Below are 26,009 nucleotides of genomic sequence, written 5' to 3' on the forward strand. Positions count from 1 at the left end.
GGGAAAGAGTAGTTGCGGACTCGTCCTAGATCGAGGCAATGATGGACTGACCTTTACCTAGAAGTTTGAAGGAGTTGAGGGGATTCCTAGTCTCACCATATACTATCAAACATTTATTAAGGGGTACGACACAGTAGCATGGCCACTGAAGGAGTAGCTGAAGAAAGACAATTTCAAGTGGGGCAAGCAGCAACACAATCCTTTGAACATTTGAAGAGAGTCATGACTAGCGTATCAGTATTAGCACTTTCAGATTCAAGTAAACCATTTGTGTTAGAAACATATGTGCCAGGGTATGAATTGGGAGCAATACTCATGTAGGACCGTCGACCGATTGCATACTTCAGTCAGGTTCTCACAACTATGACAAGGCTCAAGTCAGTGTACGAGTGACAGTTAATGAATATTGTTTTGGCCATTTAGAAGTGACGAGCTTGAAGTACCTTTTGGAGTAGAAGATTGTGACTGAGGAGCATCAGAGGTGGTTATCCAAATTACTAGGATATAATTTCAAGATTTAGTATCAACTAGGGCTGGAGAATGAGCCTTAGCTGTACTGTTGAAAAAGGTGGAGGAGCGCCTAATGACAGTCTTATCGGTACCCTTCGTCCTAGATTGAGAAGCTCTGAGACGGGAGAGTGAACAGGATGAAGGGCTGAGGAAAATATGGGTAGAGTTGCTACAGGGCTAGAACAGTCATCTAGGATATGCATTAAGGGTGCTTCAGCTACATCGTGTTGCCGAGGGCATCAGAGCACATCCCCAAACTATTGCAGGAGTTTTACAGCAGTACAACTGGGGGACACTCAGGATACAAAAGACATATAGTCGTCTATCGATAAAGCTTTATTAGGTGGAGACACAGATACATAGAGGCCATGTTGATAATATGCGATGTATGTCAACGACATAGGTACTTGAACATGGCACCAGGAGAGTTACTGCAACCCTTAGCTTTAACGGAGAAGGTTTGGGAAGAAGTGAAAAAAAATTTTATTTGGATTGTTACAATTAGAAGGATTTACAGAGATTTTTGTGGTAGTTGATCGCCTTAACAAGTATGCATATTTCATTCCATTATGCTATCTCTACATAGCGGTTTAGTCGCTACGATGCTCGCTGGAAGTGGTTTGTTTGCACGGAATACTGAAATCTATTGTATCAGATAGGGATAAGGTGTTCCTCATCCAGGTCTAGAAGGAGTTGTTCAAGTTACGAGGAACAATCATTAAGAGAAGCACAACATATCATTGCCAGATCGATGAGCAGATGGAGTGGCCAACAGGAGTGTGGTGACATACATGCATTATTTTGTATATGATTTGTCGAAGTTTTGGGCTAGGTGGATTGCGTAGGCCGAATATTAGTATAATACGTTGTACCATACTGCGAAACGGACCACCCCTTTTAAGATTTTGGTATGGGCATGATCCACCTCATCTGATATATTATAGGCATGGCGCTACACCGTTATCCAATGTCGACAAGTACTTGGAGAGGGACAGTATATTGGCAAAGCTGAAGGGACATCTACTAAAAGCATGGTTTATAAAATAGGAGTGGGGCTCTCTGTTTCTTAGTTACTTAATTGTATTTATATGTTGTATTATGTGCTCAGGGAAGTTCTTTATCTGTTTTTATCAAGATAGTCGTCTGTTTTTCCAGTTCTCTTTCATAGGGTTGTATCCAATGACTAGAAGTTGCTTCGGCTGTAACTCATCCAGATGTGGTGTTTATCTACCATTTTTTGCATCCCACAACCTTTCCTCTGCTGCTATCGTCGCTGCGTTACCTTCATCCACCTGGAAAACAGCCCCTTGGTTGTTTTCTTGCAGCCGCCTACCACCCAACCCCCTCCTATCTTTAGTGCCATCCCTTCCAGCCACCTCCCACCTTGCTGCCACCCTCTTCCAACCACCTTGCTTGTTACCATGAGCCTACTTGGCCCTTCCAATATCTTGTCAACCACCTCCCTGCTGCAATCACCTCACCATTCCCTACTGCCACCCACCTTCCAGCTATTCAACAACTAACTATGTTCTTCCATTTTTGACTTCCAACCATCTACTTGCTATTTCTTCATAACAATTTAAGCCCTAGTTGAGTTTTTGTTGTGCTTTTACTATTTTGTAGTTTAAAGCATCTTTAGTTGTATTCTCTATTTGATTTTCATAATAAAAGTTGCATTTCTATTGTCATTTGGGATTAATTCTAGTATCATTTAGTATCAGAGTTAGCCCAACTCTAATCCTATCTTAGGATTTATAGCATTCATCCATACCCAACTCTATCTCCACTCAAAAATTTTCTTTCCCACCGTACATCACATCTACATACCTACCTTAAACCCTAATCATGCCTCCGAAGAGTCAATTGTCGGAACTTGATCAGGAGTTACCATGGACAAAATGTAGCGAGAATTCCGCCAGTGCTACAATGGCTCTCTGAACTTGAGGGAAGGACCCAGAGAGGGGTCACCGATGAGTGTGATAGTGAGATCTGATAGGGAGAGAGAACTTTTGAATCTCTTCTGTAGGAATGATTCCAGTGGAGAAGAAGACAGATCGAGGTACTTTGAGATTCAATATCAGAGAAAACCGAGAGATGAAATACTTCTTGGAGGATACATAGATGAAGTGTTTGTTTGAGGATTCAGAGTTAGAGTACATGTTGGAAGATACAGAGATGGAGTGTCTGTTAGTGGGTGCAAAGACTCATGAGTGAAAGCAGGCATATCAAATTTCAAGGGGAAGATGAATCTGAATGACTTCATAGAGTGGTTGCAGGTTGTTAAGAGGTCTTTGAATACGAAGAGGTATTAGATAATCAAAAAGTGAAATTAGATGCTACAAAACTAAAGAAGAGTGTCTCGTTATGGTGGGAGAATCTGAAGTGGAAGAGAAATAGAGAAGGATGGAGCAATATTACTACCATGGAGAAGATAAAGAGAGATTTATAGCTATAGTACCTACCCCCACACTACTATCTAAAAGTTTTCTTGAGGCTTCACTACATACAACAAATGGACCTATTTGTGGAGAAGTACACAACAAAGTTTATTCTTTTTAAGATGAAACTTGATCTATCAGAGTTAGAGGAACACACAATAACCTGGTACTTTGGAGGCCTGAAGCTCGTCAACAGCAATGTGGTTCAACTACGATTTTACTGGTCTTTGAGTGACGTTCAAACCTTAGCATTGAATGTGGAGAGACAACAGAAGCAAAGCAGACACTCACTACCATTCAGACAGCCACCTATAGTTGGAGACATCAGTAGGAGCACATCTAAGGTAGTTGATAAATCTGGTTAGGGTGATGAAGCTGTCAAGTGTGAAGATGTCTTAGAAGAGTAGCACCCCTAATACAGTCACAGCCAGGAAATGTTTCATTTGCCATGATTTGGACACATCGTTTCCAATTTACTAACGAGCCAAATTGTGTCCTTCACTGTACAGGGTGTCGTGGAGGAAATTAGTGATGAAGAGAGATAAAGAAAAGGGTGAGAAGCACCACCTTCCACCGGATGAGGGCGAGATGCTTATAGTTCGATGAGCCCTATAGATTGAGGCTATGAGGGATCAGTAGTGGCTTGACCACAACATTATCTACACTCATTGCACTCTAATGAGAAATATATGCAGTTTCATCATGGTGGAGGAGCAGTAAAAATGTGTCTTCTACGCAGATAGTGCACAAGTTGAGTCTAACAACTCAGAGGCACTCTCAGTCATACTCTTTGATGTGTTTGAGAAAAAAATAGATTCAATATTGACAGGTGGTGTCTCATTAAGTTTTCAATTGAGAGTCTGGTGCAAGATCAGATTTTGAGCAGCATGGTGCCTGTGGATGTCTGCAACTTTTTGTTGGGGAGAACATGACAATATGATTGTCAGATTCAACATGTCGAGTTCAGGAATACCTACTCCACTAAGGATGGCAAGCGCATAGTTCTTATGCGGAGTTTGAGATTACAAGTGCCCTTGCCAGTGGATAAGTGCTAGTAGGATTTATTTTGGTGATGATAGAGATAAGCTGACTTAGATGTTGAGTCCAAACACGGGGCAATCACTACAGAGGTTATTTTAGGGCATCATGATCGATATCTCATCGCCATGGCCGCCACCTTAGAGGGAGTATAATCTGTTCTTGCATCATATAGGGATGATCCATCCCGAGCTATCTTTGGAAAACTCCGCATGGCACACTTGCCACGAAGTACCAGTCTAGTTCAACAGTGTTCTCTCATTTGGTTAGACTGATATGGATAGTTGCTTGTAAGTGAGGATAACTCCTCGGGTGTTTTAGGGAACAACACAGTTGACAATGTGATCTAAGTACTTCTTGGGCTGCAGTCGAAGATCTTTTAGCCTCAAGAGGGTACAGTAGCTCTATCACTTTCAACGCAGACAAAAGTTTCGACGAATGAGGTCGAAGCCCCCCAACTCTGATATACTGATGCATTGTATCTTCGGGCTTGAACTAGACGAAGCTCTTGGAGGCTGAACCAGTTTAGCTGGGAGGGAGAAATGGCTGGATGGCTTTAGGTAAGTGGCCCACCTTCAACATACTCTACGATTGCCCACCTTCTAGCCATCCGACAGCTGACTCTTTCCTTCCTTTGTTGTCTTCTGACCATCAAACACTTCATACTTGGTAATTCTCTGTAAAACACAACACCACCACCCTCGACCTAAGGTCTAGTTGAGTTTTGCTGTCTTTTGCTATTTTCTAGTTACAAGTATCTTTGATTGTAGTATATATTTAATTTTCGTAATAAAAGTTACATTTCTATTGTCATTTGAGTTTAACTCCGGTATTAGATAGTAAAAAGCAGTTAAGAGTGACGATATCTTATAAATATGGCTGCAAATCTTCAATCTAAGGCTAAAAATGAATAATGTTTACAAAAGAAACAAGGAGATGATGCCGTTTCATTGGAAGGCTTGAGACCGGTGTAAATTGATTACTAGAAGGCACAATAATGAGAAGTGAGATTTTGGCGCGTGAATGTGATAAGGCATATAAAATTGGAATCGAGAATGCCATCCTTCCAGAACTACGAAAGGTCGATCATGCATGTTTTGCATCAAAGACCAATGATTCCTAGCTGCATCCTTGAGGAGTGAGATCAGGTGGCCCATTCTTATATGGAATTGACTGCATATAGATGGATTCATCGAACAAACCCTAGTCATTATCATATTTTCGGTTATTAGCTGCTCATTATTTTTTTTAATGCCTCAAAAACATTATTTCACGTTTATTTGGATTCATCGAGCAAACCCTAGTCATTATTCATATTTTCGGTTATTAGCCGCTCATTATTTTTTCAAGTGCCTCCGAAACATTATTTTACGTTTATTTGGATGCAAAAAATTGAACTCTTTCCTAAAAACTTTATATACAATTCTTTGTGATGCTTTTCCATGTGATACTCAAATACCTATACCTTAGTTTTGATTCAAACTCTGGAAATAGTAAAACAGTCCTTCACCTGTGTAATTCAATGCTCGTGCTACTGATTTTTTCTCAAGATCATAGAGAAGATTGTGTTATTATCTTTGTTTGTGCTAGTTTATAATTTGGATCAGTGTATTGTTAGGATATTAATAAGATTTTGGTGCATGAATGTAATAAGGCATATAAAATTGTTGTTGAATTTTGTTTCTTTTTCTAGCTTATTGTATGTATTCTCTTCTAATGCAAGAGCACATACATTTACCATCATGCCTATTTCGGTGAATTTATATGCATACCACCCATTTCCTATGTATTTACATGTCTAGCACCTAAACTTTGCTTTTTTTAATTTATAAACCCAAATCATATAAATCACGTAAAAAATATCACTATTTTAACTTGAAAAAAAGTGGAGTACACCTCATCATGCATAGTTAAAAGTGGCATGTATGTAATAATTAAAATTTTTGCTGCATTTGTAAATACATAAGAATTAAGTGGTGTGCATGTAAATCTTTCTATTTCTTTTAGATATATTTTATGGTTGATTGTTACGACACAGGAAAGAGCAATGAAAAAGAAGGCTGAGGCAGGGTTAACAGCTCTTAAACGCTGTCCGGCCTGGAAGTTCCATGGCTTCTCCCCACTGCCTCCTTACACTTGTGCAGCATCATCAGGATTCTCTACCGCTAGCTCCACTATCGGCAACAGCTACCCTCAGCCGCCACAACATCCACTTGTGACCACCCCCTATCTTCTTCAGATCTGCACTCAGCCTCCAGCCATAGGCCATCACCTCCCCAGCTGAGCTCCAACCCATTGGGCCCACCCAGCTACCTGATTATACTCGTGCGAACCAGTACGTGTCTTTATTTATCAGCATTCAATAGCCTAGTTATGCTATGTGCCTGATTTAGGTATGTAAAGGCACTTGTATCTGAACCTGAAATTTGATGCTTGGCACTGTCTATCTTATATGATGTGTATTAATGAAGACGCTATCACGATGCGTTGGCTTTTGGCATGGTCCCCGGTGTGCTGCTGTCGTTATGCTTCGGAGTATAAGGTTAGATCTCATTGTTTTGAATGTTGTGTGGCCTTTTTGAACCTAACTAGTGTTCCTTCCGTGTTTCTTTTCTGTATGTGTGCGCTTGTATTTATTTAGTGTCGGAATCTGGTAAATAATGAGGCTATCCAGTGTTTATATCATTTTGGTTGAAGCCCCCTATACGTTTTCTCCATTGTATTTTACATTGTTTAGATGTAGTGCCACGCCTTTTGCTACTTCTACTACTTTCAATGCCTTCAGGCGTCGAAAATATTACCTCATCCAAAGATGTCCGCATCCCACAGTTTTTCCCGACCCTTTTTAAAAAAAATATGTTTTAGATAGCTGAAATGATGCCCGACCCGAAATAATGTGAATGAAGCGATATTGGTATTGGGAAAAATTGAATAAATGACTGACATGATTTAGGATTTTGGAAAAACAAGTGAGACGGAAAAGAAAAAAAAAATCTGTTGTGAAGGTGAAGAAGATGCAGCATAGGAGGGAGTAATGATCGTGTAGATGGAAAAACAATAGTGCTACCAGGCATGAAATAGAGAGAGCCAATGTCGCAGATTTTAAGTCATCAGTTATCTTCAAATTGCAAGGAATACATCCATAAAAAAGGTGCAGTCCTGGACACATACATTATTTCAGGTCGGGTTGGTTCATCAGCTATTTAAAACATGTTCTTTAAAAAGGGCTGGGCAAAATGTGGGGGTGTGGCACATATCTTTTTTTTATTTATTTATTAGAGTCCGGATGTAATATCTTCTCCTAGCAATAGTGTCTGTGAACACCCCAGGTTGTACTATTTTGTTTGAAGCCCTATAGATTTTCTCCATTTTTAAATTTTGTTGTTTTCATTGCATTTTTAAGTTGTGTAAATATTTTTCATTCATTAGATGGGGCATAAACATTAAGACGGAAACATCATAATTATAAAATTATGTAAACCTAAAAAAATGTGAGAATTAATATATCAATATGGTAATCTATAAATATGTAGATGAAATATAGTAAAATTATAACAAAGTAAAAAATGACAAATTGTGCCTATATCAATTAAAAAATTGTGTAAGAAGCAAAATATTTTGACAAGAAATTTTGCAAAATAAATGTGTATGTAGACGTGAACTAATAAAATAACATAAGACTTTAAAGGAAAGTAATATATCATGTAAAAGCAAGGTTAGAAATTAAACCTGTTTAGCATGACAAATTTTTCTCTTATTTTGAACACAACTTCCATAAATTTAATTAAGAATATAATAAATAATGAAGTCTCTTAGCATTCTCATTGCTTTTGGGGATTTTCATTAAATTTGTTATTATGATATCTTTCTCATTAAAAATAAAATAAAACTTCCAATGCATATGCAGTCTATCTGTCTTTCTAGCATGCTCTAAAGATATGTTCTGAGTTGTAGTTGTCCTCTTCTCCATGATCCATTATCATTCATACTTACTATATAGTGATCAATGAGTTTTCTTTCATCTATACTAGACATTTTTGTTGAAGATGATGATGTGTTTTGACAATATTCACTCTTATAATAAGAGTTGCCATAGAAGTTTATCATCAAATAAGTGTCGTCCAAAATACTTTGACAATTTCCGCTTGTTTATATATTACTGCTTCTACTCTTTTATTTTCTGGCACATTGGCAAAATATGCAATTTTTTTGTATGATATTCTATCATTTTTTGTAACACTCATTTATACTATCTTCTCATGGTAATGGTACTTCAAATAAATGTCTTGCTGTCACAAATAGGGGATAAAGGCTGTTAGTGCTGCAAGAAGGGATGGTGATGATTGTAACAAAAGCTGATGGCTTTTGCTACAAGGAATTAGGTGGCGCCTATGGCTACTGAGAAGGCCAAAGTTGTTGGAGGCGACGAACAACGCCATAGTTAAAGGGAATTGTGGTGATTCCTTCAATTGGACGACTAAGCCGAGTGTGAGGGTTGTTGGAGCAGGCTAGAGTTGCTTTTCTACAGTATGATGCTTAGGTCTCATTGTGATTTTTCACAAGAAGAAATATTATGTGCGATCAGGGAAGGTAAGGACAGATATAGATTTGATGTTATTATAATAGTATTCATTACAATACGATTACAATACCTCCAATTCATATAGACCGTATAGACCGCACAGTGCATCTCTTATTGCATAATTTTTAATAATGATTTTGATGTAACAATAGATTTCTTTGCTGGAGTAGAGTAAAATGTGTTAAATATTTAATTGTTATGTAAAATTTGGGTTAGTGAGCATAAGTAATATAATCATTAGATGCACTTTTAGATGAATATGACACAAGCTCTTTATTTCTATAATAGAACATAAGAGTTGATTGATTAGTATTTAATAAGTTCAGCATTATGAAATTTTATTTGTGTATCATAATGTAATTTTAGTATCCTTCTAGGTTTGTCTTTTAGTGCATCTTTCTTTTAGCCCGACGAACGTGCCGTGAGCTGCTAACTTCACCTAATTGGATTTGAATTTTGACATTTGATCAGGGTGACTTGATCTGATGATTTTATAGGCTGATTTACATACATACGACATAATTCTTATATATTTACAAATCTAACAACTAAACTTTCATATTTACATCCATAGTCTCATTAAAAATACAAGTATAATTTAATTTTTAAAAATATTGTACTCATTTCATGCATAGGTTTATAACACCAGTGGTATGAATGTAAATATGAAGGTTTAGGTGTTAGGTTTGTAAATACATATGATTTGTGTTGCATGCATGTATATTTCCCTAGTTTATACTATGAATATCAGTAATATTGTCTTAGTTTTATCAAAGACATGTTGGTTTTGTACATTAAAATCATGTTGATTTTGTTTTCCATTGAATATGCCAATATAACATTAATGAATGCTACAAATTATTAGGTACTTATTTATGTTAACATTCAATAAAATAGTCCTCAAGTTATCTTAAGTTACATCAGCTTATCTAAATGACTTAATTTTGCTTAAATGTTTAGCTAAACATTGTGATAAGTAAATTAATTTAAATATAATTTATTTAAAAAGTATTATAATATTTGTAATGAAAGGTATTAGACAAGATTCAATTTTTAAAAATTAAATTTGATAAACAGTCTAATGTTTAGGAAGGTATCAAAGCCATCATTATGTCATTCATAAGCCATCATAGATGGACATTACTGAACAAGGAATCTTGAAATTAATTTTTTTTAGAAAGTTTACTTACATACGACACAATTCTTACATAGTTACATGTGTACCTAACACATGGTTGATTGATGGCTAAACTATTGTATAGAAGATTTATTAAATTAGGTCGCCAAATTATTCTATGGATGGGCAAAATGCCTCACTCTTTGAAGAAATTATTTGATGTGAATAATGTGCCATAGTTTTTACCTTGTATTGAAGTACATAATTGTTGTATTTGATCTATACATAATTGAGTTCAACGATACTCCCAGTATATAAATTTCTCCTTTGTAATTGTGTCTTTAAAATGTATATTATGTCGTACAGAAGTAAGAAGGCTAACTGAGGCTCAATTATGTAGTAAAATGCATATTATGTGTATAAATTTCTCCTTAGTTTTGAATTTCACTATCCTCCTCATAAAATTAAAAACTCATCACTTTCCTTCACTTGATAATTGTAAGTATTAGTTTGAAAATAGGTTTTAATAGAGGCTCAATTCTTATAAAGTGTAAATCTAAGAATCCTAGTTTTTTGAAAATACATTTTGTTCTTACCATATATAGTAAAATCATTTTCTTATTGTCTCCTACAAAATACCTTAACTTTATAAGAGTCCTATTTTCCTAAAATCTCAACTAAGTTTTCTATAACATCTCTAAAATCAAAATTATAGTACCCTAAATGTAACGCCACATACCACAAGTCATTTTAAAATAATATCAATTTTATTTGTAAGTTACTGAGGACAACTAAAGTTAAGCTTTTAAAATATTTTTCTCCCCCTAAATTTGATTTTAAACATGTAAAACATTCAATACAAGAAATATAAGAAGGAAGAAAATCACAGCTCAGAAATATAATCTACCTCATTTTCAATTCGAAATATTTTCAAGTATTCATCAAGACATAACAATATGCGACAAAAAGCAAGTCTAAACCACACATGCCAAAATTAAAACAGAATTAAAGAAAGTCTAAATAAAAATGCGGGTATCAACATAGAAATATAAAAACAACCAACTAATTTGTTCAAAATTAATAGCAGACAAATTTAAAGCTCCAGTAAAACAAATATCAAAGAAATACATCACTTAGCAGCAGCAACAACAACAACAACAACAGTGAAACCACAATTACTGAATATATCCAAAAACAACATCAAACAATTCAATCTACACAACAACTAACACAACACACCACAAACAGTTACAACTCAAAAAAAAAAAAAAAAAAAAAAAAAAAAACTAACACATATGTACCTTGGGTTGTCTCCCAAGAAGCGTTTGGTTTAACTTCGTCAGTCTGACAAATAAGGATTTCTCTCGGATCAAAATTCCAATTTAGTAATCCCTGATTAATCACCCAATCTTTTGTTGATCTTTGAATTTCTACTAAATCCTCAAATTTTAGTTTTTCTTGCAACATTTCCTTCTCAACTCTAAAAGTCATATTGATGGAATGTAGAGGATCGATTCAAATTATTGTTCCTATTGATTCTTTCTAAATTTAATATTCTCCCAATGAATTTTCCTATTTGCATATTAATTTCTCTCTTACAAGTTATACAAAATGAATCCCTATAAGATAATTCAATGTCTCCTAAATTTTGGGTCGGATACTCCTCAGGTGATTTAGATTATGGACCAAATTATATTGGGTTACTCGCTTGTCTAGGGTTGTCTTCCAATTCTTCCCATTGGGGAACTACTATGGATACTATTATTGGCTCAACTATTACTCTCATAATACAAGGTGGTGCATGGTCCTCAAACTTCAACTTTTCATTAAGAACCTCCTTAATAAACTTCACATAACTGGGCATTTGATCTAATGCCTCGGCAAAAGGAATATTTATAATTAATTTATTGAATACTTTTATAAATCTTGAGAATTGTTAGTTTAATTTTTGTATTTGGAATCTCTAAGGAAATGATGGAGGTGGTCTTTCTATATTTATTTTGGTTGTAAAAATATGTTTTTTTTCTAATTCCTTAAGAATTTCTTCCATTGGTCTTTCGATCTATTCTTTCTCTTTTCTCAGCTCAATGTTCTTTTGAACCATATCCTTTATTTATCTTCTACTTTTTAGTTGGATAACTTTAACTTGCTCACAATTCTTCTCTTTAGGATTTATCTCAACGCCACTAGGTAGAATCTCTTGAGCCTTAAGATTTATCTCAACGCCACTAGGTAGAATCTCTTGAGAACGATTGTTAAGTGAGTTAGCAATCTGCCCTAGCCGGTTTTCTATATTTCTTATTGCAGCCCCTTGGCTTTGCAACTGACTCCCCTTTTGAATAACAATTTTTTCTAACGATAACTTCTTCTCCTTGAACTATGGGTTGAGTTAATTCCAAGAGAAAAAGAAAGCCCAACGTTAGAATTACCCTGATTATTCCAATTATCTATAGGATTAACTTGATTATCTCCCCACGATTGGTTTTCTCCTCCAAAATTATTATTCAGGTTAAAGTTGGAATGATTCTCCCAACCTGGGTTGTAATAATTGGAATATGGTTATTTGAGCGATTGTTTATCTGATGGATACTTTCAAAAGAGTTAGTATCCACCAACAGTTCATATGAATTTTCCCCAATCACTAGGGGTCCTTAAGGATAATTCATTTTGTATTGATCTAACTTTCTTGCAATAGCTGCTACCTGAGAAGTTAAAATAATGAGTGCATCTGTTTCATTAATATTTGCTACCCTTTTGGGGTTTACTCTCTCGGTGGGCCATTGAAACTTGTTGGTGGACATCTCCTCTATAAGAGAATAAACTTCATATGTTTTTGACATAAGCAAACCTCTAGTTGCAGTGTCAATGATTGCTTTTAGAGATGCAACTAATCTGTTATAGAATGTTTGAATAATAAGCCAATTGGGTAATACGTAATGTGGACACTTTCTAACAAGTTTCTTAAATCATTCTCAGGTTTCATAAATTGATTCACAGTCATGTTGACATAATGACATGATATCATTCCTCAACTTAGCGATTTTAGATGATGAAAAATACTTTGCAAGGAATTTCTAGGCTAAATCCCGCCACGTTTAGACTAAAACTAGTACTAAAGAGTTAAGCCACATTTTGGTTTTATCCCGTAGAAAAATGGAAAAATGTCTAAGTCTAATGACATTCTTAGAAGCACCATTATACTTGAATGTGGCACAGAGTTCTAAAAACTCGCTAAACGTAAGCTAGGGTCTTCAGATGAGGATCCTCCAAATTGATTATTTTGTATCATTTAAATTATTGTTGGCTTGACTTCAAAAGTTTTAGCCTCTATGGTGGGGGTCTGTATTTTGTATACTTAAGTGAATTTCATCCACCACAGAGTTCACATAGTCCCTCAAAGGTCTGCTGACATTATAATCCAAAACTGAATCTTCATTAACTTGTTGATATGTCATTTCTACAATATCTTTTCTGGTTCCCAATCCTCTTAATAGTTCTATCTAGTTCTGATTCATATGTTTAAGGGTCTGCAACTCTTGAACTAGGCATTCAACTTTAAAGACTTAACTAATAGGAAAGATATCTAATACTTTAAGCACTTCAAAAATATTTCTGTATTTTTGGATTTTCTTTTAAATTAACACAAACTAACTAAAGTAACTAAATAATCACACAATAATTTCTAAATATAAGTTATACATATTAAACTAAAATTCTCCTTAAGTTTTTCTTATCGTCCTTCGGTTCCCTGATAACAGTGTCAGAAACTTGATCTACCCCAGCTATTATTACAATTTATACTAGTCCTAATAAAGGCATTAGAAACTCGATTCGTTGCTTAACAAATTGATTGAGTTCTTAAAATTAGGCATTATTACTCACTGGGGTTTCTCACGCAAGTATACGTATCGCCAATAATATAGGGCTCTATTGAGTCCGAAATGTCGATCCCACATGGAAGGGGAGGTAGATAATTCCTAAGGCGAAGTTATAGTCTACTACTTTCAGGTCTTAGTTTGGAATATCGTTATGGGTGATTTTTCTAATAACTAATCCTAAGTTACGTTTTTATACCTAAGTTAAACTTGCCTCTATCAATTAGTTAGGTGAAATTCAAATTGATAAGATTACTTTTCTCTTGTGAATTACTAGATAGGTTGTAGGCATTACTACTAGGAATTTTGATGTTATAGTGACAAAAGGAGCATAAGACTCATTTACCCTCTTTCGAGTTCATAAATAAGTATGGTTCAAATTTTAGCTCTTGTTTTCGACTGTCACCCTAGAAACTCCTCATTCAAACCCTATCAAAACACATCTCCTTAAATTGCATTGCCTCCTGACTACTTCACCATAGCCATTTGAACAATGTGAATATTTTATGTGGTTTCGCCATTGCTCTCTTAGGTCCTAACCATTGCTCTCTCGAGTCCTCGAGTCTTAATGAATCACAACTGATTTTAACAAGCTTTATGGCTAGTAACAAATGTAAATTAAACCTAGAAGAATACTCATCAAATTAAACAATAAAAACTAATTCCATAATATTAATGATCCTATAAATCTAACCTAACAATCACAAGAGAAAAGTGTTAGAAATATACTCACTACATATGTTGAACACAATATACAACTTCATTTAATCTAAGCAATTTCATCAAATATATGTTTACAACAGAAATCAAACAATATTAAACTCGATACTTAGTTTTTGACTCTGAAGAGAGAAGCAAATTCCAAGTACAAAGTCTTCCACAATGATGCACACGATGCTGAAGTAAAGCCCTTACAAATTCTCTCGAATTCCCCTCTCAAATCTCTTAAGAACAAGTGAAATAATCTAAATCCCACTCTTTTCTATGACATCTTGGTGTTCTTGGAGAATTCCAGGACTTAGAAATGCCAAAAAAGCGCCTGTTTAATCATTCAGATTTGTCAAAAAACTCTTAATGGCATGTTGAAACCACATAGAACAGTTCTGGAGCCCAGGCGCTTCATTATCAGATTTCTTGGGAATTTCTATCACCTAGGTGTCAGGAGTTGGTGCCATGACACTAGAAGTTGGTTTATCATGTTCTCCATTTTGCTTTCTTTTTGCTTCGTTTCAACTCCAATTCACTCCATGTTTTTAAAGTGGTATACCTGCAAGAAAAATATGAAAATAACATTCTTTAAAGTGCAATTTCATTCAAAAATATGTGTTAAATATAAATGAAATTAAGGATGCTAAAAAAACATATCAGCTCGCAATGCAAAGGAAGTAGACAACTTCCTGTGGGGACTCCACCAATACTTTGGAGCGATGAGGATTACAAATGAAGAGGCAAAAATAAAATTTGCAAGTCTTTATCTCTCAAACATTGCTATGTTGTCGTGGAGAAGAAGAGGAGAATATATAATGAAAGGTATGTGCACTATATCCACCTTTGATGACTTCAAGAAAGTGTTAAAGAGGCAATTTGATCCCAAAAATGTGGAGGATTAGACCATAGCCCGATTGCGAAGGCTCAAGCAAGAGGGATCGATTCGTGAATATTTTAGGGAGTTCAAAAGCTTGGTTCTTGAAATTCCCGACATGTTTGACAAGGATGCTCTTTTTAACTTCATGAATGGACTCCAACAGTGGGCAAAGACCGAGCTTAGGAGGTGCGGAGTGCAAGTTCTTGCCACTGCCATCACGATAACTGAAAGCCTAATTGATTAGTCAAAAGAGTCCACAAAGCCTAAAGATAAGAAGAGTGCCTATGTCAAAGGGGAGTAAGACAAGGATCAACGTAAAGAAGAGATCTGCTACGAATCAACTTCATCCAAGACTAAAGACAAATGAATGTCTAAAAATGACAAAACTATATTGCATAACAACTGCGTCATTTGTGGGGGACCTCATTGGGCATATGATTTCCCTCAGAAGAAGGCTTTAAACTCTCTTCTTTTTAACCACCAGAAGGAATAGAGCAGTAATACAACAACACAAGTAAGATATATACAATTGCTGAATGTGATGCAAACTTCAACAAAACAACTATGGAAATAGGTGGGAAGACTACTAGAGAAATGATGGACAAGGTGCTTCTTACAACTTCATCTCTATTGAAGAAACAAAATGTTGGTTTACAAATGACTGAAGGAGGAGGCTATATCAAGTTGGCCAATTCAGCAGGTAAGGTCAAACCATGGAATAACCAGAGGAGTAAAGACTAGTATTGGAACGTGGTCATGTACCTTAGACTTCTCGGTCATTATGATGGATGATTTTAAAGTTGTTCTAAGGATAAACTTTTTGGATCAAGCAAGAGCATTCCCAATACCCTTCGCCAATACAATGTGCATCATGTAAGGGAATTAAGTTTGCTTAGTACCGATAAAAAGGGATAATAAGCAGGAAGTCAAAATGCTATCAACCATCTAGTTCAAGGAGGGCATCCCATGAGATGAAGAGAACTACTTGGCTATTTTTTATGATTCCAATGAGTAAGGAAAGCCCCAAGAAGACATGGCAATGGAAGTGGTAGTAGTGCTTGAGGAGTATAAAGGTGTTTCACCTGAATTACCAAAAGAACTACCACCAAAAAGGAAGAAAGATCACCAGATTAGATTGGGGCCAAGGACTGAGTCGCCAAACATGAAGTTCTACATCATAGAATCCCTCCCCCATACATCCAGTTATAAAGGGAAAAACCCAATAACATTTGAGTTTGTCAAGTCTGTAAGCAAGCAAAGGGAGTTGGCTCGTATGTCACTGCGTGACACTGCAAGAAGAGCTACAAACTGGGCAGACATGAAAATGAGACATGGAGACTCGTGGAGAAAGAAAAAACTGATGTTATTTGGTAAAAGGCGCAATGAAAGCATTGTGTTCTTAAGTGGGGGAGAGTGTCACACACCTTCATCTCAAAAAAGGGTGAGCCACATTCTTTTTGTCATAAGAAAGAATATTTTAAAGAAAACTAGGAAAAGGAGAATAATCCAAGTGACTCTAAAAGGATCCGTCACATTCTAGAGAATGTTATAAGGAAAAGCTCCAAGGATAAATCAAGAATAACATAGAAATGTCTAGGGATTTGCATGTACAAAAGAGTATAGTGCAAAACTATTTAAAAACTAGACTATTCTAATGTAAACTAGGAAGTTCTCTTAGGCTTGTGGAAGACAATAACTAGGAGTCCCTCCCCTTCATTTGGATCATCCAAGAGGCATCCAAGGATTCTAAGCATTCAAGTATTGTAACCACTCTTTCTTAGTGAAATGTTTATTTCTCCAATACTTTTCACTAGTATTCTTCTAAGAGTGTTTTGTGCTTACAAATCCTAGAGTTGTAAGGGTTATCTTGGTTTAGTGCCAAGGAAGAGCTCTAAAGCCGCATGAGTGACTTGAGATAAGTTATTCAATGACATTAGGCTAGGTTCATTTACCCTCTTGCCTGTTTGAGTTTTTTTTAAGTTATAGTTATATAAAGTAGAGTTTTTATAATTTTAAATTTTAATTTTAAACGAGCTTTTCAACACACTTAACCTAAAAAAAGTAATAAATATATCTTTCCAATTAATGCTCTATGAGTCGTAGAGCACATAAATTTTTCTTCAAAATACAATTTGAATCTAGCCGACTCGTGAGCTGGCTCAGGCTCAACTCGATGTTATGGCTCGTGAATTTAGCTTGATGAACTAACAAGTCAAGCTCAAGCTAGTCCGACTAGGTCGTTAGCTCGTGGGCCCGACTTCTTTAAAAAAATTAATAAAAATATTTTTTAAATTTATTAATATTTAAAAAGTTTTGTTTAATATACTTAAAACCTTTAAAAAATTAGATTTAACATTTTATATGAAGTGATTTCTTATTAATTATCATCTAAATATTCATTCTATTTATCATTTAATTATAAATATAATTTAGTTTAATATAAATTTTTTTTTTATTTTTGATGCTAAATAAGGCTCCTCATGAGATGGCTCAAACTTGTAGGATTATACCCGAGCTTGACTTTGATTCAATTCATTCACACCCTTCTTTGAAAGAAATTAGAAAGAAAAAATCAATTAAACAAATCAATAAAATCCGAATCTTAAAGCTACAGCCATAAGAAGCTTTGGAGAAAAACCAGTTGCCGACTCGAAATCCCAAGTCCCCTCGGAGCTTCGTGTGCGTCGGGAGGAGGAAAACCATATCGCCAATCCTGCTTGGATTTCGTAGTGCTTCAGAACCAAACCAGCCGGACAACAGACGTTCAAAAACCTTCGCTTGTCGCCAATTCAATATCTTCCTCGCCCCCCTTCTCAAATCTCAATCGATCATACACGAAGCTTAGCTAATCAGAGTTCTTCGAGAATTTACTGGAAGAGGAGGAGGGGTTCCTTCACTCCTAAGCTGTTGATTCTTTCTCCCGAGGGGTTTCTATTGATGCGGATCACCCATGCCTCCGAAACAACAATCTAAGGCGGAACTCGCCAAGAAGCAGAAGGTTGTAGAGGACAAGACCTTCGGTCTTAAAAATAAGAACAAAAGCAAAAATGTTCAGAAATACGTGCAGAGCCTCCAGCAATCTGTCCAACCTAAGCCTGATCCTTCCAAAGCGGCCGCCAAGGTTATCTTTTCCGACGTTTTCAAGGCACTTCTGCAGATTGATGACCATTGTCTGAACTAACAATCGTTTTTTTTTCCCCTTGAAATTGTGCCCGAGCAGAAGAAACTGGAAGATGAGAAGGCCAGAGAGAAGGAGCTGAATGATTTGTTTAAGGTCGCTGTTAGCCAACCTAAAGTTCCTATTGGTTTGTCGATATTCACCCATTTTTTATTTCGTCACCTTCCATGTTAGTGTTTATAAATTTATACGGTAAGTTTCAACTCCATGGGCACTGCACAGGAGTTGATCCCAAATCTATTCTATGTGAGTTCTTTAAGGCGGGACAATGTGCGAAAGGTTTCAAGTGCAAGTTTTCTCATGATTTAAATGTGCAAAGGAAGGGTGAGAAGATCGACATTTATAGTGACAAACGTGATCAGCAAAGTACTGGTAAGGAGCGACGCTATGCTTTCCAAGACACTTTCTTCCAAGACACTTTCTTTTGCCATTGTTGTTTTGTTCTTGTTTGTATGCTGATCTTCTAATTTTCCAAAAATGCAATAGAAACAATGGAGGAATGGGATCAGGAGACCCTGGAAAAGGTTGTTGAATCAAAAAGGTCAGAGTACAACCAAAACAAGCCAACTGAAATTGTATGTTGTCCTTCTTTCTTAGCTTTGTTTGGTTTAACTTGCTTTTCTCTTTGTGAGGAAGTTTTTGAAGGATATTGATGGGCTCTGTAGTTCAACCTTAATCTGATGTTTAATTCCTTTTACTAATAGATTTTACAGTCCTATCATATATTGCAATTTGGTGATAATGCCTGAATTATGCTGTGTATGTTATTTAAATCTTATTTTTCATGTCCCTTGAGAATGTAAACTTGGTGTAAAGCTTTTTGAAAGGGCATTCAAATTTGCTTGACTGCTGTCTACCAGGTTAGTGTTATGAATAAGATTGATAAATATACATTTTTTTTTGTCTTGGATATTAATATTATTGTGTGTAGGCTCGTTTCTTTGCAACCAAAGGAAGAAGCACTTTCTAAGCTCATAAAATTGGTCAATTAGGATTATTAGGTAACACTTCCATTTTAAAAGGTTTTATTCATGCAATCTTTTTTCTTTTCCTCTTGGGATTCGTATTGAAGGTTGGAGATCGAGTTTGGATAACAATTTTCATCGGAATGCCTTCTGAATTATGTATTTGTTTTAGATTGCTAGCTTCCAATTATTAAGGAGAGGTTTGAAACACATTTGTAAAGTAGAGGAAGTGAGATTCTGAGAGAAACACCATCCTTTCATTCTTTTTTTAACATTTTTTTTTGTCTTTTGCACTTTTGTTTATAAATTTTATTTTCTACTATTTTTGTTGGCCACATCTAGTATTTGTTTAGTTTCTATGGGTCTTAGGACGTCATTTTACTCTCTAACCTCGTAAATGCTATGTGAAAGATGAGAATATATGAAAAAAAAATTTATGTTTTATTTCAATATATTATAAATTTGTGGAGCGAAGTATTTTAATGTGAATTTTAGCACGGTGATGCTATTCACTTGGAACACTGTCATTGCTAGGTCCCCAAGTCCAGTATGTGAAAAGTGGAGGGTTGTGTTAGGTAGTCGACAACCAACGTAAAATTTGTCAAAAAATCATGACATGAATTATTTAGATTTTTGTGTAAATGTTAGAACACCCCCTGGAAGCGACACATTGTATGACCTGAATATAATGAAAAGTGGGCAAGTGCCTCTACATTTGCACTTAGGTGTAGTGTCAAATAAACAATGATTTCTACATTACAGACCGATGCAGGTATAGAAGTTAGTCCATAAAATTAATATTAGGATAAAGTCTTGGAATATAAGTACTCTTACAGATAAATTAATAAAATTAATTGATATTATGGTCATAGAAAGATTAATATCTTATGCATTCAAAAGACTAAATGGTTGGAGAAAAGACCAAGGAGATTGATGGCTTAGGTTTCATACTTTTGTATTCAGGAATGATTCACACTTAAAATAGCGTAGGTGTAATTATAGACAAGAGTTTGAAAGATAATATTGTAAAAATTAATAGAATTGCCTATATTAGATTTTGCTTTTACTTATGATTTTGTTATAGCTAATATTTTATTTAAAAAAAGAGATGAACATATTATTACTTATACGAATGAATCTAATTAAACACAAATTGATTATTTTCTTATGAGAATAGATATTAAGATCATTCCAAGCGAGTATAAGTAATCAACATCAATTATTAGTTTTGAATTTTAAGACGAGGAGTTATAAGATGGGGACATTTAAAAGACACAAATAAAATTATTTTTATGGGTAAACTTATGATTTTAAGATTTGGAATGTTCAAGAAAAAACAAATTCTATGTGTGATAAAACAACAAATACTACTAAACAAGTGACAAAAAATGTACTTGGAGAATCAAAATGAAAAGCTTTTATAAATAAAAATAGTTGGTGGTGAAAAAATATTGTGCATGAAAAGATAAAATATAAGACGTTATGTTATAAAAATTGGTTTAAATGAAAAAGCTTAAAGTATTGAAAAAATATAAGGTGGCCCATGGAGAATTTAAGAGAATATTTTCTGACGCTAAAAATTATGTTTAGTAATCTTTATTATAGATTAGATACTAAACTTGGTTAAAAATATGTGAATAAACTAGTTAAATAAAGAGAAAAGAGAAGTATAGATTTAACTCAAGTGTATTAAAGCTGAAAAATCAAAAAGTGATCTTCTTAGAAAAAGATATTCAACATAGGTGGTTGAGCTGTTTTGATATACTTTTCTATGAAGTTATGAAAGTATGATTGGCCTTAGTGATCTTAATATCGTTAATAATGATCAAATATTTTATTTTTACTGTTAAATTAGTAAAAAAGTTGAGGAGGCTTTAAAGAAAATCAAGGGTGGAAAATCAGTAAGACCTGATGATATTCCAATTGAAATTTGGAAATATTAATGAGATTTGGGATTTTCTTGGTTTACTAAACTCTTTCATATTATTTTAAAAACCAAAAAGATGCTTGAGAAGTGAAAGAGGTATATTTTGGTCCATATCTTTAAGAAAAAAGGGAATGCACAAGAGTGCGCACATTATAGAGGAAGTAAGTTGATGTGCAATACTTTAACTTTAAGGGAGATGGTAATTGAATATAGGTTAAGGCGTCTTACAAAGATTTTTTATAATCAGTTTGGATTTATGTCGGTAGGTCTACTATGGAAGCTATGCATTTATTGAGAGGTTTGATGGAGAAGTACATAGAGATTAAGGAGGATCTATATATGATTTTTATTGATTCAGAAAAAAGTTTATGATAAGGTTCACAGAGAAATCCTTTAGAACGTTCTAGAGAAAAAATATGTTGATATGACTTACATTCATGCATTAAGGATGTTTATACCAGAGTTGTTATTTGTATTCGAAAAAAAGGAATACTGACCAATTATTTTTTTATTCCAATTGGATTACTTTAGGGATCATATTTAAGCCCATCCCTTTTTGCTTTAGTTATGGATGCTCTTACTGGACATATTTAAGCCCACATTTTTAAGAATAAAGGGGATGCACAAGAGTGCGCAAATTATAGAGAAAGTAAGTTGATCTGCAATACTTTAAATTTATGGCAGAGGGTAATTGAACATAGGTTAAGACGTGTTACAAAGATTTTTCATAATCAATTTGGATTTATGCCGTTAGGTCTACTATGAAAGCTATACATTTATTGTGAGGTTTAGGTCTACCATGAAAGCTATACATTTATTGTGAGGTTTGATGGAGAAGTATAGAGAAATTAAGGAGGATCTATATATGATTTTTATTGATTTAGAAAAAATCTTACGATAAGGTTCTAATAGAAAGGTCGATAAGGTTCCAATAGAAATTCTTTAGAAAGTTCTAGAGAAAGAAATATGTTGATGTGGCTTATATTCATGTCATTATGGATATTAGACCAGAGCTGTTACTTGTATTCAAATAGAAGGAATATTGACCAATTATTTTTTATTTCAGTTGGATTACATTATGGATCAGATTTAAGCCCATCCCTTTTTGCTTTAATTATGAATGCTCGTACTGGACATATTTATGCCCACATTTTTAAGAATAAAGGGAATGTACAACAGTGCACAAATTATAGAGGAAGTAAGTTGATGTGCAATACTTTAAATTTATGAGAGAGGGTAATTAAACATAGGTTAAGGGGTGTTTCAAAGATTTCTCATAATCTGTTTGGATTTATGACGAGTAGGTCTACTATGGAAGCTATACATTTATTGGGAAGTTTGATGGAGTAGTACAGAGAGATAGTACAGAGAGATTAAGGAGGATGGATCTATATATGATTTTTATTGATTTAGAAAAAAAGCTTACGAGTAGGTTCCAAGAGAAATCCTTTAGAAAGTTCTAGAGAAAGAAATGTGCTGATATGACTTAATACTCATGTCATTAAGTATATTTATACCAGAGCTATTAGTTGTATTCGAACAAAAGGAATATTAACAAATTATTTTTTATTTTAGTTGGATTACATTAGGGATCATATTTAAGCCCATCCCTTTTTTGCTTTAATTATGGACGCTCTTATTGGACATATTTAAGACAACATTTTTAAGAATAAAGGAGATGCACAAGAGTGCGCAAATTATAGAGGAAGTAAGTTGATGTGCAATACTTTAAATTTATGAGAGAGGGTAATTAAACATAGGTTAAGATGTTACAAAAATTTTTCATAATCAGTTTGGATTTATGCCGGGTAGGTCTACTATGGAAGTTATACATTTATTAGGAGGTTTGATGAAGAAGTATAGAGAGATTAAGGAGGATCTATATATGATTTTTATTGATTTAGAAAAAAGGTTTACGAGTAGGTTCCAAGAGAAATCCTTTAGAAAGTTCTAGAGAAAGAAATGTGCTGATATGACTTAATACTCATGTCATTAAGTATATTTATACCAGAGCTATTAGTTGTATTCGAACAAAAGGAATATTAACCAATTATTTTTTATTTTAGTTGGATTACATTAGGGATCATATTTAAGCCCATCCCTTTTTTGCTTTAGTTATGGACGCTCTTATTGGACATATTTAAGCCAACATTTTTAAGAATAAAGGAGATGCACAAGAGTGCGCAAATTATAGAGGAACTAAGTTGATGTGCAATATTTTAAATTTATGGGAGAGGATAATTGAACATAGGTTAAGGCGTGTTACAAAAATTTTTCATAATCAGTTTGAATTTATGCCGGGTAGGTCTACTATGGAAGTTATACATTTTTTGAGAGGTTTGATGGAGAAGTTCATAGAGAATAAGGAGGATCTACATACGATTTTTATTGATTTAGAAAAAGCTTATGATAAGGTACTAAGAAATATCCTTTGGAGAGTTCTAGAGAAGAAAGGCGTTAATATGACTTATATTCAAGTCATTAATGATATGTATACTTGAGCTATTACTTGTGTTCAAACAGAAGGAGGATTGACTAAATAATTTCATATTTCAGTTGGATTACATCAGGGATCAACTTTAGGCCCATATCTTTTTACTTTAGTTATGGATGCTCTTACTAGACATTTATAGGAGGATGTACCTTGTTATATGCTTTTCTTTGATGATATCCTTCTTATGGATAAGATTAGAGAAAGAGCTCAAGAAAAAAATGAATTATGGAGATATACATTGGAGTCTAAAGGCCTTCATTTGAGTAGAACTAAAACTGAATACATGAAATGTGTTTTTAGTAGTAGTAGCTCTAGTTACAAAGTTGTAACTATCGGTGATGAAATTATTAAAATGTGTGAACGCTTTAGATATATCAGGTCTATTGTTCAAAGTGATTGTGATATAAATGGGGATGTTATTAGTAGAAATCAAGTTGGTTGGTTGCATTGGAGGAATGCTTCGGGCCTATTGTGTGATAGAAAAGTACCACTTAGGCTGAAAGAAAAAATTTATAAGATGGTGGTGAGAATTATAATGCTCTATTGCGTAGAATGCAACCTTTAAAAGAGAAACATAAAACAAATTTAAGTGTTGCCGGGATCAGAATGCTTAGGGGGATGAGTGACTTGATACTTAGAGACAAAATTCTAAATGAATTTATTCGTGATAGGGTTGGTGTAACTTAGATGGTTTGATCACATCATATGTCGATCATCTAGGAGAGTAGATATTTTATATTTGACTTATATTAAGAAAAACAGGTATACCTATAAAGACTTGGGCATATTATATAAAAAATGATCTTAATTTATTAGAATTAAATGAAAACATGACACTCAATCGAAGGCAATGGAGAAAAAAATGATTCATGTAGTTGACCCACATAGTGGAATAAAAGCTTTTTGCTGTTGTTGATGCTACTCATTGGGATTGCAACTGCATATAGATGCTATTATAAGTTGATTAATTAGGGTTTGCTCCATGTTGTTGAGGTTTGATTTAGATTTTACTTTTTTTTCTTTTATATATGTATATGGTTGTCCTTTTTATCGACAACTAACCAGTTAATGTTGAGTTTAATCCATTAATTTTGTTGTATTTTAGCTTTATGATGAGTATGAATGAAACTATAAAGCATAAACACTTTGAAATGCTTTTTGTGTCCATGTTGAACACTTGTCTGATACGGATATGATGTCAACATGATTTGACACATTTAAAACTGTGTTGAGATCATTTAGGAGTCAAATTTGATTTTGAGATGGTCATGACACACTCCAAAACACCCCTGATAGGCCTAAGACACGGGCTTGCAGCGGATTATAAACTTTAAGAGCTTGTTTGGTATCAATTTTATTTTTAATTTTGTTTTTCCTTTTGTTTTTAAACACTTGTTTGTTGGTGTGTTTTTTACATGCTTTTATTTTTTGTTACTAAAAATAAATAAATGTATTTTTGAAAGTATTCAAAACAATCTTTAGGTATTTTGAGTGTTTTAGAAAACAACTATATCTTAATCAGACATACCTAAATGTTTTGTTTCAAAATAAAAATAAAAATAAAAATAAAAATACAAAATAGAAAACAAAAAACAAAAAACAAAAGTGATCCCCAAGTAAATATTTCATCCCATGACCTAGTTGCCCATCTTTTCTCCTATTGAAATGAGAATGAGTGACGAGAGATGATTGTCGATGCAAGAGCTTAGGAGAGAGTTTGACTATGGCTTTGATGTGGGAGCTTTTACACTAAAGTAAGGGTGGAGGACTTCAATGGGCAGTTGTTCAACTTGTCACGCAAGACAAGCATTGGGTTTGACTTTAATGCACGACACAAGCATGGGCTTTGAATTTCAATGCGGGTTGAACTTCAACAAATGATGGCTTGGACTTCAACATTTGATTGAGCTGTTCGATGTTGACGTTAGACCTCAACCACAGTTCAAATTCGTTTTCAACCAACTTAGACTTCAGCTGCAGTTTAATATCCTAGTTTGACTTATGTTATCAAGTACCATATGGTCTTTTATGTTTATTCTTATCACTTATATCTTTTATATTGGAATTATAATTTAGATTTTAGCATGCATGGCATTATATATATATATATATATATATATATATATATATAAAACCTGATGACAAATATATTAATACGAAAAAAATACAGAAATGTTGTATGAGTGGACCTAAAAGAAAGCTCAACTCATACAATACAATACACTGATGACAAATATATTAATACGAAAAAAATACAGAAATGTTGTATGAGTGGACCTAAAAGAAAAACCAACTCATAC

At 34.3% G+C, this 26,009-nt stretch overlaps 2 protein-coding genes across 2 annotated transcripts in view; both read left to right on the forward strand.

Annotated features, from left to right (window-relative positions):
- Positions 1 to 7,329, forward strand: part of LOC110020608 (AP2-like ethylene-responsive transcription factor TOE3) — a 21,735-nt gene extending 14,406 nt beyond the window's left edge. Inside the window, 1 exon segment of the mRNA XM_020718763.1 lies at positions 6,025 to 7,329. Coding sequence (XP_020574422.1) covers positions 6,025 to 6,270 — 246 coding nt within the window. The 3' untranslated portion in view covers positions 6,271 to 7,329.
- A 10,440-nt stretch (positions 7,330 to 17,769) lies between these two features.
- LOC110020609 (zinc finger CCCH domain-containing protein 21) overlaps positions 17,770 to 26,009 on the forward strand; it is a 32,710-nt gene continuing 24,470 nt past the window's right edge. The window contains exons 1-4 of the mRNA XM_020718764.1: positions 17,770 to 18,266; positions 18,366 to 18,450; positions 18,546 to 18,695; positions 18,810 to 18,898. Of these exons, the coding sequence (XP_020574423.1) occupies positions 18,096 to 18,266; positions 18,366 to 18,450; positions 18,546 to 18,695; positions 18,810 to 18,898 (495 nt within the window). The 5' untranslated portion in view covers positions 17,770 to 18,095. The remainder of the gene's footprint in view (positions 18,267 to 18,365; positions 18,451 to 18,545; positions 18,696 to 18,809; positions 18,899 to 26,009) is intronic.

This window comes from Phalaenopsis equestris, unplaced genomic scaffold (assembly GCF_001263595.1).
Source record: "Phalaenopsis equestris unplaced genomic scaffold, ASM126359v1 Scaffold000105, whole genome shotgun sequence".
Taxonomy (NCBI): Eukaryota; Viridiplantae; Streptophyta; class Magnoliopsida; order Asparagales; family Orchidaceae; genus Phalaenopsis; species Phalaenopsis equestris.